General features: G+C 47.9%; 1 protein-coding gene across 3 annotated transcripts in view; it reads left to right on the top strand.

Moving 5' to 3' along the window:
- RGS6 (regulator of G protein signaling 6) overlaps positions 1 to 5,891 on the top strand; it is a 298,915-nt gene extending 293,024 nt beyond the window's left edge. For all 3 annotated transcript variants that reach the window (XR_010303040.1, XM_064147162.1, XM_064147198.1), the window contains one exon: positions 1,581 to 5,891. Coding sequence is in view for 2 of the 3 variants with exons in the window: in XM_064147162.1 (XP_064003232.1) it covers positions 1,581 to 1,631 (51 nt within the window). In the remaining variant the exon portion in view is untranslated. The remainder of the gene's footprint in view (positions 1 to 1,580) is intronic.
- The last annotated feature ends 11,693 nt before the right edge of the window (positions 5,892 to 17,584 follow it).

The raw sequence follows: 17,584 nt of genomic DNA, 5'->3' as shown, positions 1-17,584 counted from the left end.
ATGCTTGTCTTAAATAGCAGCAGAGTTGGCGTGTTCCTGAGCACTAGGACAGAGCTGGTCCTTCCCAAGACATACTCGGGATGCAAGCTGCATTGTTGGAAGAGAAGCGGCGCAGAGCTGTGACTGTGGCTCTCTGGGCCCTGGCAGGTCAGATCAAATGCCAGCAGTCTTTCCAGAAGCCTGTGTACAAAAAAGCAGCCAGAGTAGACCATGTGTGTTTGTGCAACTGAGCAAATTATGTGGTGGAAGGCTCAGATCTGAGTAACAAAATGAAGCTTCTGTAGGGAACTGTTGTATCCTCCTGGAACAGCCCTACATGGGAAGAGTTTAAAAGTGAGGGGGAAGTGTTTCTTTTTTCTTGGAGTGTTAACTTGTTAAATAAGAGTCATTTCAGATGACTTGCTAAATTTTAACATTTCAGACTCTCCTACATTTTGCACATACTCCTTTTCACTGAGTAATCTGTTTCTCCTGCTCTTTTTGATGCTCGTTCTTTCAAACAGCAATTAGTAAGACTTTCTCTTGCAAAGGAAATCTTGGTTAAATATAGTACCATAGAGGAGGTTGTTGAAGAGCTGCTAGGTATTCTGCAGCTCTCTGGTATTCCCTGGATGTTTCCTTCAACCAGGACATCTTTTCCTTTAAGAGAAATGTTGTTTTTCAAGAGGGAAGCTCACCAAAGCAGCACAGCAACTGCTGCAATACCTGAAACATTTTTTCACTATTACATCAGTAATTGCAAAGCCATCAGCTTCCCCACGGATGTCCCCTTCCCACTGCCTGCAAATGGACAGAATTGGCTGCAGGTCCTCCCTTGCTCCTGAACTCAGGGGCTGCGTGGCCTAAGCCATGAAGGGATTCAGACATGCAGGTGACCTTCTCCCTGGTCTTGTCTTGACAGTCACTTGATGCCATCAGTGTGCAAGCAAGGCTGCCGTGGCCACACACACATGTGGCTTGGATAGGAGGCTGGGGAAAGTAGGGAGGGCAGAAAGGAGTGGAGTGACAGGAGACCAAGGAGTGAGCAGAGTAGAGTGGCAGCAGGGTAGTAACAGGCTAAGCTATTTCTGAAATTACTTCTTTTCTAGATCTGTTTCTGACAGATGCAGTGCCCACAGTACTGCTTCACAGGCTGTGGGAGGAACAGCCTAGCTTTCACTGCACTCTGGGATCTTCAGCCCTTCCTGGCCTGGGGTACTGTTTTGCGTGGGACCCATGGCCTGCTACTAGTAGGACAGTAGCAGCAGCAAGCATAGAACAAGGCTTTGCATCACCAGTTCTTATGTAACTGGAGAAAGGAAATATAGGACCATGTCCTGGGGCACAGCCTTGAGCGACAGTCACCTGGACGTCAGCAGCCGCAAACCTTGCCAAACCATCTGCCTGGGTCAAAACCACAGGCACCTGAAATGCTGGGGACATGCTCAACCCAATCACTTCTCTCCCTTTTGGCTGGGTTGGGGTGGACAGATGTGTGTCCTACTATGGGGAAAGGCCCCCACCTCTCTCAGCCAAAACAGCTCACAGAATCACTCATACCTCTGGGTCTCTTCTGTCTGTCTGTCTGTCCTTCTCTCCAGGGAAAGTCTCTGGCAAGCAAGCGTCTCACGGGCCTGATGCAGTCCTCCTGACAGCTTCATCCGACCGCCCCGTGGGAGACACCTGGGACCACTGCTGAGGACGGGGCATTTTGGGGAGAGCAGGTCCCCGTGGGGGAGAGAGCCTGAGCAAGCGCAAGTGGAGAGCCATGTGCCGGGAGAGTGCCTCTCTGCACAGTTTACATCGACACTTTCCTCCCCACACAGCTTCACACGTGCTGAACTCTTTGCAGGTGCTTTGTTTCTGACTGGGGTTTGGAGGAGCACACTTCACCATAGGCAGGAGCTGAACAAGGCAAGAGCTCGCTGTCTTGTTACAGGGAATGGACCCAACCGCAGCCTGGAGAAAGAAGAGCTGCGAGAGATCGGTGGTTTGCCTTCATCTCTTCTCTCCCTGGCACACACATGGCTGAATAGATGGCACCGCAGTCTCACATGCTCCCTTGCTTGTGGCCATCTGGACCAAATGAAATATCTACTGGAAGCTGCTGCTGCTTCTCACAAAATCTCAAATGCAGATTCGTTGACTTTGACATTTGTTTTTCTTTCCTATGTCTCCTCTCCTTTAAAGCAATGTTAAAAAGAAATAGAGGCCACTGTTTTGAGTTCATCACTCGCTGTTCTTCCAATAGCATGTAGCATGTCCAGAGATGATGGGCAGATCCTCAGCTGAAGTCAGGAGAGTGTGAGTGATTTTCATCACCTGAGGATCTGCACCACTGAGTCAGAATCTTATCCTGGTGCAGATCCTCTGATGTCAGTGGAATCGGTCTGCATGTGTGTGTAGTGCAAATGTGATCAGACTCTACATAATGCTGAAGAAGTGATGTTTTAGATGTGTAATGTACACACACACACAGAGTATTTAAAAGTGAGTTGGTTTATATTGTATTTGGGTTTCTATTTATTTAAGGGTTTGCATACTTCCTCAATGGTGGATGTTCAGGCTGTACTCCAAGCAGACAGAAATGGACTTTAGCTCCAGTCCCAGAGGTCTAAAATCTGCTCGTGTGCATACCAGAAAAAGCAACTCTCCTGTGGACAGATGTCAAAATCCCACTGTACAGTGAGGAGGAAATTGATGGAGATGGGTCTGGCAGAAGTAGGATGTGAATGGGCAGGGCACTGAGTGCCAGGTAAACCTTCCTAAACCACAGTGCTCAGATAATTGACTGCATCAAGAAGCTCCATTGTAACAGTGAAATTGTACCACTGGAGGAAATGAGCTTTCACTAAAACTCATCTGACCTACAGCCCATGAACACAACTGCAAGAGATGACCTGGTAGCTTGTTTCAATCTGTCAGGAGTGCAAAGGCTAGGCTGAGAACAGAATTGAAGCAACTTTAGTTAAAACCCCCATGTGCACTAGCTGCAGGTAGGAAACTGGACTGCATTCCCTTACAGTGTATTGCCTATATATGAACATTTCAAGGCTCAATTGACTTAGTGCCACAAACCCTCTTGTATTTCTCAAGCAATTCAGATCTGAAGCATATGTGAAAATAGCCATTTCTTGTTCTTCTTTCATGCCAAGGCAAGTTGGCTTTTTGTGCAGGTCATAGAAATTAATATATGGCTATTAGTCTGCATTCCTACCTAGGCAAGACCATCTAGCAAAGTAGACAGCTGCCCATCAGCAGTATTCACTTCTGAGGCAAATATTACTCTAATATCTAAACTCTGTGTGTGTACAAAATCAGGCCAGAATAGTTTCTGTCACAAAGACGCCCTTCCCTCTTCACCCATTACATTTCTCACTGCTACCTCTTTTTTTATCCTCCAGAAAAATATCTATTATTGATTTTACTTAAGGTCCACAAGATCCTCTATGCCTGCATGTGTGTACAGTAGAATATGATGTGTGGCATTTGTTCTTCACACGCACCTGTTTGCATTAACAGCTTGTTGTCTGAGGTCCTCATATCAAATGCATCTTACATATACACACAGTTCCAGGACTGCAGAACCATCATAGATGTGTCCTGCCTTTGAAGGGGACATTTGATGCTCTCCAAACTGTCACTTAGCAGGTCTTTGCAGGACCTGTTTGTCCTCTGTTGTCCACTCAGCCAAAGGGTCCCCTTGGGTAACAGCAGGGTCTTCACAGAACAGGCCCAGTTGTCCATTTGTGCATATTCTTACATGTCCTTTATGTCCTCCCTAGGAACATGCAAAGGCTGGCTCTTCTCAGAGCCTTGCTGGTGATGGGTTTGTGTCAAACCTGGCCTTGCTGTGTGTCACTGAGGCTCTGTAAGCCAGCAGCTGCTCACACTCCAAGCTACTCTACTGCCAGGCCTACCCAGCCTCTAAACTGAGGCATTTTCCACAGGATGTCACTCATGAATTTCCAAACTGGTCTGCAGAGCATTCCTGAGTGGGATACACACATAAAGCAGAGACAGGAAAGTGTCGCCAGGGTGGTCTCTCCTGGGGAAAGGATGGGTAGCTCCATGGAAGTACTCTTCAGCGTCCTGTAGCACGGAGGCACACACGGGCATGACTGGAGGGTGATTGTGGCTGCATGAGGCAGGTGGAATTTGGGTTATGGTATGTGCAGGGAGCAGCAATGCCAGACTTAAAGTTGGAGATGTGCCATACGCCAGGATCGAAACGCCTTGCCATGTCCATCCTACTCTGTTGCTGCAGGATGGTCGTGTTGGCTGCCACAATGTTTTGCCTGTGGGGAATATGCTGTGTTTGAACAGTTGAGGCATAGAGGATATTTTTACAGCCACAGAGAGCATGCATATGGGCATACATCAGGGGGCCTGGATGCTGAACAGCTTGCCATTTGAATGTACACTTGTGCAAGCTAATCTGCTCAGTAATGGCTAGCCGAGCGGACAGAGCTGCATGCTCTCTGGAGAGAGGAGAGCTCTGCTCCTCATTTCCCGACTAAATTTCTCTAAACCAAACATGAGAGTAGACAAGACCTTCTCCTGGGAACATGTATGAACTGCTCTTCACTTGTCTTTTACTTCCCATGTAACTACTTCCACATGAACCACATCCTTGAATTATTGCTTTTTAATGATACTGCTTATTCCAAGTGATGCTACTCTTGTACACTCACCCGTATCCCAGTGAGTGTTGCAAGCAGTAATCTGCTGCTGTGTAACCGTCCCATGTCTTCCAGCTACCTCATCATCCTGACGATGAGTTAGAAGATCAGCTTTTCACCTCTATTCATGTTTCTAAATGCCATTGTTTCAAGGAAAGGCAGTTGGGAAAGCATTTATGATGTCCACGCTGTGCAAGCTTAGCTACAAAGCTTCCCATACTTGCAGGGCTATGGCTGTGAAATATGGCTGTGCACTGTTATTTGGGTAATTGAGTATCTCAGCTGTCTGTGGCTATTGTGGTGAAATGGCACCAGGACAAGCACTAGGAGGGTTCCAGAAGCCTGTGCAGACAGCACTGGGCTAGAGCAAATGGATTAATGTACTCTGAGTATAACTCAGCACTAAGATCCCATAGAGTACTGTAATAAAATGGTAGCAGGGCAGCCATAAAAATAGTGGCAGTAAGCTGACATAATAATACCAGGATAAATGTAGCAATAAGGTACCAGAGGCTGGGGCAGTGAAGTAGCATTTTGATAATGCAGCAATAAGACACAACAGGCTGCTGCAGGAAGTTAGTCTGGGGAGCAAGGCAGTAATAACAGTGCGTGTGGACAAACAGCGGCGTGCTTGTACCGGGTACTGCAGCAATAAAGCTAACACGAGGTCTCCTAGTAATAATAAGTTACTACAGTAACACCACCACCATGCACTGTAAAGTTGTACCAGGATGTTTCCATGCTGCAGTGAAATCTTACAAGAGGTGGTAGTGAGACAACGAAGACAAAATAAGCCCCATTTTGAACTGCAAAATATTAATTGGTTGTCAGCACCCCAAATTCTGGAGGGATTCCAGCAATACCAGTCTTATCACTCCCTGTATTCAAGGAAGTTGGGGCAGAAGTGTTGTTCTCCCCCCCCCCCCCCATCCAGTCTATTATTTTGGTCTGAAAGCGTGAAATGGATTCATGTCTCTTCAGCCAAAATGCTACAGACTGTGGTGAAGTTCTTGTTAGTCCCTACTCAGGTGAACCCCTGGTAATTTTGATGAGTCCTTTGCCTTGGACAGGATTTAGCACTCTCATCTGGCATGGGTGATGCTTTTAGTCTACAGTTATTTCTGTTTTGGGATGGGGGAAGGGGAGCCCAGCTACAGAAATCTGACTGTACTGGTCTGTTTCCTGAAATCCACAAATAAATTGAGCATCCTGGAAAAGTCAAAGCAATAAGGACCAAATCTGTTCTGTCTGTCATACACACACGTGCGTACGTGAATCCTGCTGGACTCAACGCAACTCCTGGCTGCATCCCTGGGCCTATCCCTGTTCTCAGTGGCTCCCCCTGGGGGACAGAAGAAGTGTGTCTCTGATATATTTTTTCTTCCTTTTGTGCTTTTCCATTTTATTTATTTATTTAACTTAACCTCTGCATAAAAATGTCTTTAGGAAAAAAAATAGGTTGCCCTAAGATGATATGCAGCACAGTGGGTGAAGAATAGATGTGTCCATTTGCTGCCTTTGTGTCCTTCAGTAGAGGGTAAAGCATTCTGGAAAATCACCAACAACCACTGCTGCATTCAGTAATCATCAGACATGAAGGTTTAGTCAAAGCATCTATGTCAACTGCGAGGCTTGAATGGAGTAAGTGTGCTAGATAACGAGAAGTTCTCCTGGGAAAAGGATGTAAATAGGGCACCATTGCAAACTCCTGACTAGCAAGAGCAACTCACAGCTGGCTCCAGCTCCTTCAGCCAGTCCAAATGCATAAGAAATGTCCTGCCACATCTTTCTGACCCTTTGCACAACAGCTTTGCTGTCCTTTTATGTAGCTTCCTGTCTCTAGCCGAGTGTGAGCAGTTCAACTTTTGAGCAGTGCTCTCATGCACCTTGGCTTGGCTCTTGCCTTAAACTCCTTGCCTTGCTTTTGCTGTGGTTTAATGATTAAGCAGGATTATTAAAGTAGAGCTCACAGTAGGGTAAGATAGGCTGGGTTATCATGATTTCATTTAAGCTGTGAGCAATTTTGCAACTTCTCAGCACTGTATAACCTCAGCTGGGGAACAAGCGAGGCAACTTCTCAGCAGAACAGTGGGCTGGTGAACAATACACTATCTTCAATGCCCATACCTACTTTGAACTTACTGCTGAGGAGAAATGCTTTGTAGTAAGAAAAGTAATCTCACAGCAGGAGAGAGTCAGACCTGATCAACTTTTTCATATGATACAGATTTTGCTTTGCCAGCCTCTAGCATCTGCAAAGCTTGCAGCTAAGAGCCAGCAACCTTCTAATCCTGCTGCTAAGCATTTGGAAACAAGCTTTTCAAAGCCTGTCTTTACACAGCAATGCTATTGCTTTGCAGCCTTCTAATGTGAATTTATGGCTCCTGCCACAAGTGCCAGTGTGGGTGCCCTCTCGCATTTGCAAGAGGAAAATGCAGATTCACCCTACACAGAGGCTGGATCTTAATGGGTAGAATTCAGGGAGCAATTTGCAGGCTCAGTGCTCAGATGAGTTGCAGGTGGAGCAGTCTAATGCTGTATGAGATGGTCAAAAGTGCCCAGGTCATCTACATGGGGATGACAGCAATGACATTGGATTTACCAATACATTGTTGAGAAGATGAGAAGATACCCTGAAGCATCTTGTACCTCACAAGACAATTCTCTGTGAGCAATAACATTAATGACAGAATCACAGAAGGATAGAAGTAGGAAGGGACCTCTGGAGCCCATCTAATCCAACACCACCACCACCACCCTGCCCCCATACCAGAGCACACTCACCTAGCATACAATGGTGTCCAGGTGGGCTTTGGATGACTCCAGAGGCAGGGAAAACATCAACTCTCTTGGCAGCCTGTTTCAGAGCTCCACCACCTTCAACATAAAGAGGTTCCTCCTCATGTTTAGATGGACCTTCCTATGGTCAAGTTTGTGCCCCCTGTGCCTGTCACTGCGCACCACTGGAAAAAAGACTGGCTCCATTCTCCTGGCACCCACCCTTTAAGTATTTATAAGCATATATATATATCCCTCAGTCTTTTCTTCTCCAGGCTAAAAAGCCTGAAGTCCCTCAGCCTTTCTTCAAAATACAAGATACCATTTGCCTCCTTAGCCACAAGGGCATGTTGCTGGCTCTTGGTCATCCTGTTGTCCACCAGGATTCCCAGGGCTTTTTCCACAGAGCTTCTTTTCAGCAGATCAGCCCCCAACTTGTACTGATATTTGGGGTTATTCCTCTCCAGGTGCAGTACCCTATGCTTGCCCTTGTATGACTTCATAAGGTTACTCTCTAATCTCTGATTATCCCTGTCAGAAAAGAGACTAAACTGAGCTTCTCTCACTCATCTTGGGTGATGACCCATGCTAACCTTTCATAAACAGCACGTGACAACCAGGCCTTCTCTTGGTGGACTAGGAAATCCTCATCTAGACTGGGATTTCAAGAGAGCTTGTTCCCTTTTAGACTCTTGACTAGAGTTGTCACGTCCATCCACGTGCAGGTTATTCTTGCATGCTGTGAAGCTTCATAGCCCGGCCCTGTGGGTGTCTGATTCTTGTCAGAACTCAGTGTGAGCCTGCTGCCATGTGAATTAAGGCACACCAGATGATAGAATATTCAGGCGATGCTTCATTTGCCCTAAAAACATCTGAGGTTCTGAAATGCCACAGTCTGCTCTTCAGAGGTCGTCTGGGGCCAAGCACAGGAAAATGAGGCACTGTGGGATTTGCCTGTACAAGTTTAAAAATCTGAAGGGCCTTCTATGGTGTGATTGAAGGCATTCAGACCACAGCAGCAAGTTCTGCCCATGGGGCTTTGCCCAGCACCAGAAGCTCACCATTTCTCTCCAGGGCCACATCTCCATCCTGGCAGAGTGCAAGCCCTGGTGGACAGGGCCTCCATGGCAGGTGATGTATACTCTGATGGCAGTTGCATAAGGAGCACGAGAATGGGTAGAGAAGAGTTGCTGGAGGGCAGCTGAGATCTGTGGATCCATGCTGCAAGAGACATGAAGCATCATCCTCCAGTGCCACCCCAAAGAAACATCCCCTGACATGAGCTCACTGTTGATCACCCTCCCTGCACAGCAGGAATACATCCCTGCTCCTGAGTATTTTTGGCCTCACACAGGCATGGAGGCCACTCAGGATTTCAGCTTTGGACACTTGTGGGCAGGGCTGGGAGCCAGCTGGCCAGGGCTGGGCGCAGCTGTGCCTGCTGCAGGGAGCGCCCGGGTGCTGGTTGCTGGGGCTGTGGAGCAGAAGCACGTCTGTCAAGCCTGTGCCAGCCTTCTGTCTGCCTCTGTGGGGGCATTAAACCCTTCCTGAGGCACCTTCCCGTATCTGCAAATACAGAAAACAAAGGCTTTGCTCCAAGCTTGAAAGCTCTGTCAGATGCTGGGAGGTGCTTAAAGCCACCTGGTTCCCCTCAGCTCACGTCTGTGCTGCTGTCAGCTACGTTCCCCTCTGTGACCTTCATCCCTTCCCTTGGCACCAGCACCCTGTGAAAAGCTCTGCTCTCCCCAGATAAGCTGGCAGCTGAGTGAGCTGCCTTGCTGGAGAGCAAGACCTGCGGCTGACAGCAGCTCTCAGGTTGGAAAGGTCCCAGAGCCGAAAAGTGTTTGCAGCCCAAGCTGTGCTCTTCAGCAGTGCATATCTGTGCAATGTTAAGCAGCAGAGCTATAAGGTGTGGCTGCCAGCAGCCCTGTTCTGAGGGCTGTGCTGCTTCCCAGGCCTGCCTGCAGCCTCCCCACTGTGCCCAGCTGCAGCAGCTCAGGGCTGCCGGGCTGAAACAGACCTGCCTGCATCCTTCAGAGCATCTCTGTTTTCTGAGTGCCACTTGCCTCTGCAGGACGTGTAGCCTTTCCCGGTTTTGAAGCCAGAGACCAGCACAGACCATGCAAAATTATATCTTCATCAACTAGACCTCTTTCTTAGCTCACATGAGAGTCCATCTTTAATATCTTGGGAATCAGACTCAGACAGCTGCCATGTGCAGTCCTTTGTCCTGCAGGATGGGCTTAATTGCTTTGCTCATTTACCTTCAAGCCATCCTGCGGCTGTGCTCATCAGAGCATCCGTGCCTCTCCCTGTGTCATGCTGCTGGCAATCCACATCGCCATTACGCTGGAGCTTCGCTGCATCTCATTCCTTCAGTACCTGTGATTCTCAGCTGCCTTCCCCCCCTCATCATGCTTCACTCTTGTTTTATCTGACCCCCCCTATTCGAGAGGATGCTCTGTGCAGCTCATTCAGGGATTATCAAAGTGGCATTTCCCTGCTTAAGCTAGGGGAAGAATTGGTCTCTTCCCTGAAAGAGATGCACCTCAGGAGCTGCCACATGCAAGGCTGCAGAGCTCTCTTTCTGCTCTGCAATTACAGAAACGGGAGGGGATGTGTGGGTGGGTTTGGACTCATCTCTCTTGGAATTGTATCTCTATGGCAGAGGTTGGCCTGTGAGTAGGACCAGCACATCCTGAGCTCAGGCAGTGGCAGCACCTTGGCAAAAGCAGGTTTGCAGCGTTTCCATGCACACAGGATTCGGGGCTGGTTGGCTGTTCTGTCGCCTCGAGTAGAGCTAACATCTCCGACACCATTTTCTGTGTGTGTCTGTCAGCGCAGCTGCAAGATCATGGAGCTCTGCTAGGGCAAATGGAAAACAAAGCAGATGTAACCAGCAATGGCTTCACCAAGGGCAAATCAGGCCTGACAAATTTAGTGGCATTTTATAATGAAGTCACAGCAACAGTGGACAAGGGAAGGGCAACTGATACCATCTACCTGGACCCGAGTAAGGCATTTGACCCTGTCCCACAGGGTGCCCTTGTCTGTGTTGGTGAAAAGCTCAACATGAGATGGCAGTGTGCACGTGCAGACCAGACAGCAGCTGTGTCCTGGGCTGCATCAAGAGAAGAGTGGCCAGCAGGGCAAGGGAGGAGATTCTCCTCCTTTGCTCTCATCAGAACTCACCTGGAGTACTGTGTGCAGCTCTGGAACCTCCAACACAAGAAGGACATGGACCTATTAGAGCAAGTCTAGAGGAGTGTCAAGAAGCTGAGCAGAGGGCTGGAGCAGCTCTCCTATGAGGACAGGCTACAAGAGTTGGGGCTCTTCAGCCTGGAGAAGAGAAGGCTTCGAGGACACTTTATAGTGGCCTTCCAGTATCTGAAAGGGACCTAGGAGAAGGCTGGGGAGGGACTATTTACAAGGTCTTGTAACGACAGGACGAGAGGTAATGGGTTTAAACTGGCAGAGGGGAGATTCAAGCTAGAAGTTAGGAAGAAGTTCTTTACAGTGAGGGTGGTGAAACACTGGAATAGGTTGCCCAGGGAGGTTGTGGATGCTCCCTCCCTGGAGGTATTCAAGGCCAGGTTGGATGAGGCCTTGAGTGACCTGTTCTAGTGGGAGGTGCCCCTGCCTATGGCTGGGGTTGGAAGTGGATGATCCTTGGGGTCCCTCCCAACCTAAACCTTGCTGTGATTCTATTTGTTTATACGGAAGGCCTCAAATCCTTCCCTGAATTGATGGCTGATACCAGACGTCAGATGCTCCCCGCTGGGGCACAGACAGATTTTGGGCATGGCCCAGCCAGTTCAGGCTAACTAGGTATTTCCACAGTGTAGACAGGACCCTCAGCCAGCCCTGCTCACACACACATGTCCAGCATCTGGGAGAAACCTTTTTGTGCTCTTTGTGATGGATCAGCTGCTGTGAGCCACCTGCAAACTGCAAGCCCTAACATGTAGCCAAACCCCTGAGCTTCTGCATGTCACCCATTTGGGTAACTAGCTACCCTACCCAAAATGCCTCTTCCCTTGTGATGACCTGCCTCAGGTCAGAAATGCTCTGCTGTGATGCTGCCTCCTGCTCTGCAGACCAGACTCACAGCCAAAGCTGGGCAGACTTTAGCTGCTTTCTGCCATCCTTTAATTAGAGAGTTGCCAGAGACTCATGGAAAGCAGCACAGCCAACCACAGGCTTCTCTAAAATATGAAGGTAATGGCAGGAGCAGTGCTAGAGCTACCTGCACCAAAAAGGTAATTAAGTTGCTTGTGTGGGCTTTCTCTTTCCCATCCTAGGTATTATTGCTCTGATGAATATGGTGGCAATTTTTCCTCACTCTGACAGTGGTTCAGGTATGACCTTTTGACTCCTCTGTCAGAGCCTTGAGTTGTCTCATGGGTCACAGGAATCATGGGCCCTGGCTTCAGGTGATGCAACTTAGATCAGCATCCTTCTCTTGGCTCCCTGCCTGGCTGTCAGGGCATTGCTGCAGCCCACTCACATGGGACTTGGCATTCCCTCACTGATTGTCTTTTCTAACCAAGCAAACAGTTCCCAGAAAACAGTCAAGTTACTATATCAAGGTGATCCTGCCCTCAGTGTCTTTTTGTTTCTGGGGGAGTCTTAAGGAAATCAAGTTTCATAGAACACACAGAGCACCACAGTCTCCATGTCAGATGAGAGGACAGTCCAAAAGGAGAGAAGGGGCAAAAGAGAAAGCTCTTTGTTTGCATTTATCTCTGACATGATGAATTCCCCCTTCCTGGAAGCAGCCTTGGCATAAATAAAGCCAGTACAGTCTTTTGTGCAAGAACTCACTTCACTACCAATAGTCATGGAGTCACACATAATAAAAGACCTGGAAGCTCATCTTGCACTGCTCCCTGTAATCAGCAGAATTTTCCCTACTGAATATTCACCAAGGTTGCTTTATCTAGCAGGCCCCTGAAATCTACAGTGATAGGACCTTGGCAGATGCCCTCAGGAACACATTTTTCTGTGCAGAAGCAATCTTACTGCAAGGAAAAAGAAAAAAATAAAGCAAGTGTCTGATACACAACATAAAAAGCCATCTCTGAGTAAGTGTAAAACCAGGCAGAGCCATCTGTAGGCCACAAATAGCAAAGGGGCTCAGAACCGTGGATTTTTTTTCCCAAGCAGTTCCCTTAATATGGGCCTTTTTTTTGTATTGTCTTGAGTTTATTGCACTTCCCATCAACATCTGCTCTCCATCATGACACAGTGTAGATACTTGTGGGCTGCCTTGTCTCTCTTCAGCCTTAGCCCCACCTCAGGCTACAGTGACTGAGGCTTTTCTCATGTGGCAGTTTCTCCAGGATTGCTATCAGCCTTACTGCCTTTCTGTGAAAGAGAAGGCCAATCATAACACTATGAGACAGAAGGGCTGTGCTCATCTCCAGGGCACAGATACCCTACCATTTGTATAAAGTGAGGCATCACCCTGGCATCACGCTCTTTGTGGCAAACCACATGCGTGTGTCACACATGTTGTGGTGTAGCCTATTTGTTAAATCCACTTATTGCATATCTTTGTCCACTTTACCTACCTTCATCCCACACTGCCATCTGTTCTGTGGCTACCACCCCCCATCCACTCTCCTGAGTACCTATGGAGGGCTGCCAAGAAAATGGTTCCTCCTTTTCTTGCCAATTCTGGAATTTCAGTTGCAAATTTACCCTAGCATGAGTGCCAAGGGGAGACAGAGTCAATGCCAAACCCACGCCAGCTTTCCTGTTGGGCACAGTTTCAATTCTGTCACAGGAGCTGAAAAGGAGAGCTGACTCCCATCAGAAAGGAGTCATGCCCAGCCCTCCAAGAGGAATCAGCAGTTGTGCCCAGCCCACAAAGGGCAGATCATCAAAGGTTTTCAAACTGCACTATCTGTAGGATCCAAAAATAATTCTATCACTGACACACATGACATTCTCAAAACCCTGTGCATGTGTCCTCACCTGGCTGCCATGAGTGAAAACAGCTCAAATAAAATGTGTGAAAAACACCTATATCACTGCTGGAATCATTTTCCTGCAGACCAGGCTTGCATAATATCCACAGGGCATTTTTGTTTGCATGCAATACAACCATCCTGCAGTCGTGAGGATGAGGAAGCTTTATACAGCACCCTACCATCATGCCTGGTCAAGACATACACACACACACACAAGCAGGTATTTCCAAAGTCAAATAGGTCTTTCTCTGCACAGGTTCCACATAAAAAAAGGCAAAGGTGTTTTTTACCATTGTATACGCTGCAGGTGCTCCTGCCTGGAGATGATGTATGCTCCCCTCTGTGCTGTCCTAGCAGTGCAGCAGGCATGAGACACTGCCGAGATTACCTGCCTGCTCCCAGTGACTCATCCCAACTGAGCATTTGTGTGGGAGGGCACTGGAAATGATCCGATTTGCTTGTTCCCCTGAAAGACCACAGGAGCACCTGCTGCAGGGGGGTCTCTGCTTGTAATATGTATGGTAGAAGGAGCAGAGTTTAACCTTGTTCAATGAGCTTTGTCTGATCAGGTCAGAAGTAGGTGCTTCACTTAGGCTGATGGAAGATTCTCATGAGAGAGAAGATTTAGAAAGATATCCCCAGTTGAGAGGAGGTTGAGAAAGAGGTCCCAGCAGGGCCTCTTCCCACTCTCTCTGTTCCCATCCTTGGAGGCAAGGACTCAGTTGATGAACTGGTGACTCAGAAAGTCCTTTGATCTTCCTGGCCTGATGCCCTCTCACCATCTCAGCTCCCCTCAGGCTGCTGAGCTCCTGTGCTCATAAATCTTGGCCATCACCTCCTGCCTCTCCAGCATGCTTGGATAATGGCCTGGAATACAGGATCATTTCTTTAAGATAGCACTTGCATCAGGGATGCAATTTATGATTGTCTTGGAGGAGGATACTCTCATCCCTGCTAGGCTCATTACCACTACCACTACACAGCAGTGAATGACTGGAGGCTTGCAAATGCAGGCAGAGCAGATGGTGTTAACCTCAAGCTGAATGCAGCCTGTCCCTGCCCCCTGTCCCTGCCCCAGCCACATCCTGAGAGGTCACATACCAGGTGACACACCTCCTGCCAGCTTCAGATGGGGCTATGCATGACTTGCACCTCCGGCCTGGCTGCTTTGAGGTTTCAAAGAGAACTTCAAAGTGTGCTGCAGACTCTGTGTGGGCCCTGTGGAAAGGGTGAATTCAGCCCCAACAGGAAGCATTTCTCTACCCACTCAGCTAAACTGTAGCTTTAAAAGCAAACACAAAAGAAAAGATGTCTGTTTTCGGCATCATATGCCAAAGAAGCGTCAAGGTCTGTGATACCAGGCAGATATTAGAGACAGAAAATTAATTTCTATTAGCCTGTGTCATCCCTGTGCAAAGATGCCTTTGATGAACTCCATCTCTCCTTGTGCTTACAAATTGTCCAGACCTCGCTTGCGCTACCTCCAAGACTTATTTCCTATTAGAATGTACTTGCCAAACATTTACTTGCCCAAGAGTTATCCCTGAAGAAATTGTTGGTCTGCAGCTCATTTGCAAGGAGGTAGCTGGTGGCATTGGTTAGCTGAAACTCAAGGAGCTTGCTTCAGTTTTCCTGAGCGTACAGCTCACCTGTGTTAAGGAGGGGTTGGATCTGGGTTAGGAGTTGTGCTAGTTTGAAGCAAGCTGGGATGTTTTGGTAAAAGAACTAGATAACAGGCAGTGAAATGAAAACAATTGTGTCTCTTCGCTCACAGACACACTGAGAACTCTGGGAAGAAGAAGTAAAACTTTCTCCATTTTGTCTCTCACTTTGCTTCTGGGCTTTGATGAAGCTGCATCTCATTAACCTTGCTCCCACTAACCTTGCTCCCTAACCTCTTAGCTGCACCTCTCTTCTTTCTGAGACCTGGGGTAAGGTTGAGAGGGCAAGGAAAGGTGTTGGGGTGGTTTGAGAGCCCCTCCTGGGGACTCAGGTTTCTGGGAGGGGAGTTGTGCTTCTGTATTGTTTATCCTTTGTATATTTCTGTATATAACTGTATATACTGTGAATAGCTGCTTGTATATTTGCTGCTGTAAAATAAATAGCTTCATTTATATTCCCAGAGGCCATCTGAGTTAGCTGGGGCAAATTCAAAAGTGGGGGGGGGGGGGGGGGGGGGGAGGGGCGGGTTAATGCCCAAACCATCACATTTTTAATTGGCGCCCAACGTGGGCCAATTAAAAAAAAAAAAAATTAAATAGTTTAAATATAGAAAGAAAATTTCCCCAAACTTACCATTAGCACACAGAGATTCCGTGATGGGGCTGGGAAAACTGTGTTTGCAGAACGCATCTGTACAGTCAGATTAAAGTGAATGGGTTTAGCAAAGGTGTCAGAAGATGTTCATAACTGGAGAGTCTTGCAGCATGAACTGCCACTAAAGGCTATCAGCTTCCACAGCCTTGAGTGAAGAGAGTTCCTTTACTCCCCGGTTAGAGTCTCAGTACTTGCGACCCAAAAGCACAAAGGAGGGAACATCTAGCGGCAGCCACGTGGTGGCCTTCCAGGTGGTGGCGGTGCGACAGGGCTTTGCTGCTTGCTTAGTTCGGGTTGAGCGCGTCACCTGAGAAGGCCCACGGACACGAGCAAGTCCTCCGTGGCTCCCGGGGAGTGGTCAGCCTCCTGGGCAAAGCAGGAGCCACGTTTGTGGGCTGCAGCAGTCCGCTGGGTGCCGTGCCTAGCGAAGAGCCAGCTCTCGGGCTGCAGTGGCAAGCTGGAGCAGCAGGCTGGAGCAGGGGCCCTGCAGGTCCCGGTGTCACAACACGTCACTAGGCCATTGCTAGGTCGTTGCCTAGACTCAGCCAGAGTCAAAGGGACGTGGGCCTGGCTGAGCTCGGGTGGACAGCTGCATCCCCACGTGGGGCAAGCCGTCTCGGTCCCTTGGCTCAGTGCGGGACACAGGCAGGGGCAGGGCTGCCAGCTGTAGAGGCTTGTAAGGCAAACGGTAGCGAACAGAACAAAAGCAGCAGCAACAAACAAACCGTTTTGTTAGGTTTTAAGCATTTTGATGAGCCTCTTTGACCAATAGCAACAGATAAAACCACCCCTAGGACCAGTCCTTGAGTTGCATCTCCACAAAGGGAGAGACACATGCCTAGCATCCTGGGACCTGTGTTTAGCACAAACAAAGCAAGCTGCAAAACAAGGCCAAATACGGTGTCTGTGATAGACTGAGAGGCACTGAGGCTTTTGTCTACTCTCCTGACTCTCCTGCACTTCTTCCACCCGGGAAAAAGAATAGGGGGGGGAGGGCCAAGGTGGCTAGTCAGGCAGGTGCTCAGGGCATGCGATGGATGGATTCTAGGTATAATTTGGACCTTCCACCACAGCCTGCTGTTGTCTCTGCCACCTGGAAATATGGACAGAACCATTACAGCTGGGTTTGCTCAACATTTCTATGATACTTGTTTTATTTTGACTGGTTTCAGAAATATTCTTCTGAGTTCTAACTTAGACCATTCCCAGAAAGAAAAAGAGCATGAAAACAGCCAAACCTGAAAAAAATACAGTCACTGTCATTTGCTATGCTCCGGACACAAGAGATGTACAGGGTTGTATTCAGCTGCAGAATGAGTGCCCACTATATATATATATATATATATATATATATATATATATATATATATGCAACTAAAACTTCCATGGAAGTCGTTGGAGTCTCTTTATTTGGGCAAAACCAGCAAGCCTATATTGCAGCCTTGCCACCCAGGTGGTTTTTCATTCAGACAGATAATAATTGTGTCTTAAGGCTGCTAGAAATAAGCAATCCATAATTAAAAGGCTGCTGGGTTTAATGTACGTAGGAAAGGCCTAGCACTCACTTTAAAGGTATACGATAAATCAGACTGCATTTTCTTGCCACTGGCTAGCACTTTATTTCTCTGAGAGTTGGCATCACTCCAAGACTCAATATTTAGGAGGCAGAGAGCAATCGTTGGCCCCCTGGACTTCAAGGAAGATGTGGTTGATTATTTCCAAATTAAAAACAAACAAGTCAAAACAAACCCAGAACAAACAAAAGCCAAATCTTTCTGTTAAAACCAAGGACCATAGCAGTGATTTCAGTAATTTCTTTTGTCTCATTCCATCTATCCACTATTCAAACCTAGG

The sequence above is a fragment of the Pogoniulus pusillus genome, chromosome 1, assembly GCF_015220805.1.
Source record: "Pogoniulus pusillus isolate bPogPus1 chromosome 1, bPogPus1.pri, whole genome shotgun sequence".
NCBI classification, from domain to species: domain Eukaryota; kingdom Metazoa; phylum Chordata; class Aves; order Piciformes; family Lybiidae; genus Pogoniulus; species Pogoniulus pusillus.
Note: the sequence above shows the minus strand (reverse complement) of the source record. Positions and strands in the feature narration are given on the sequence as shown.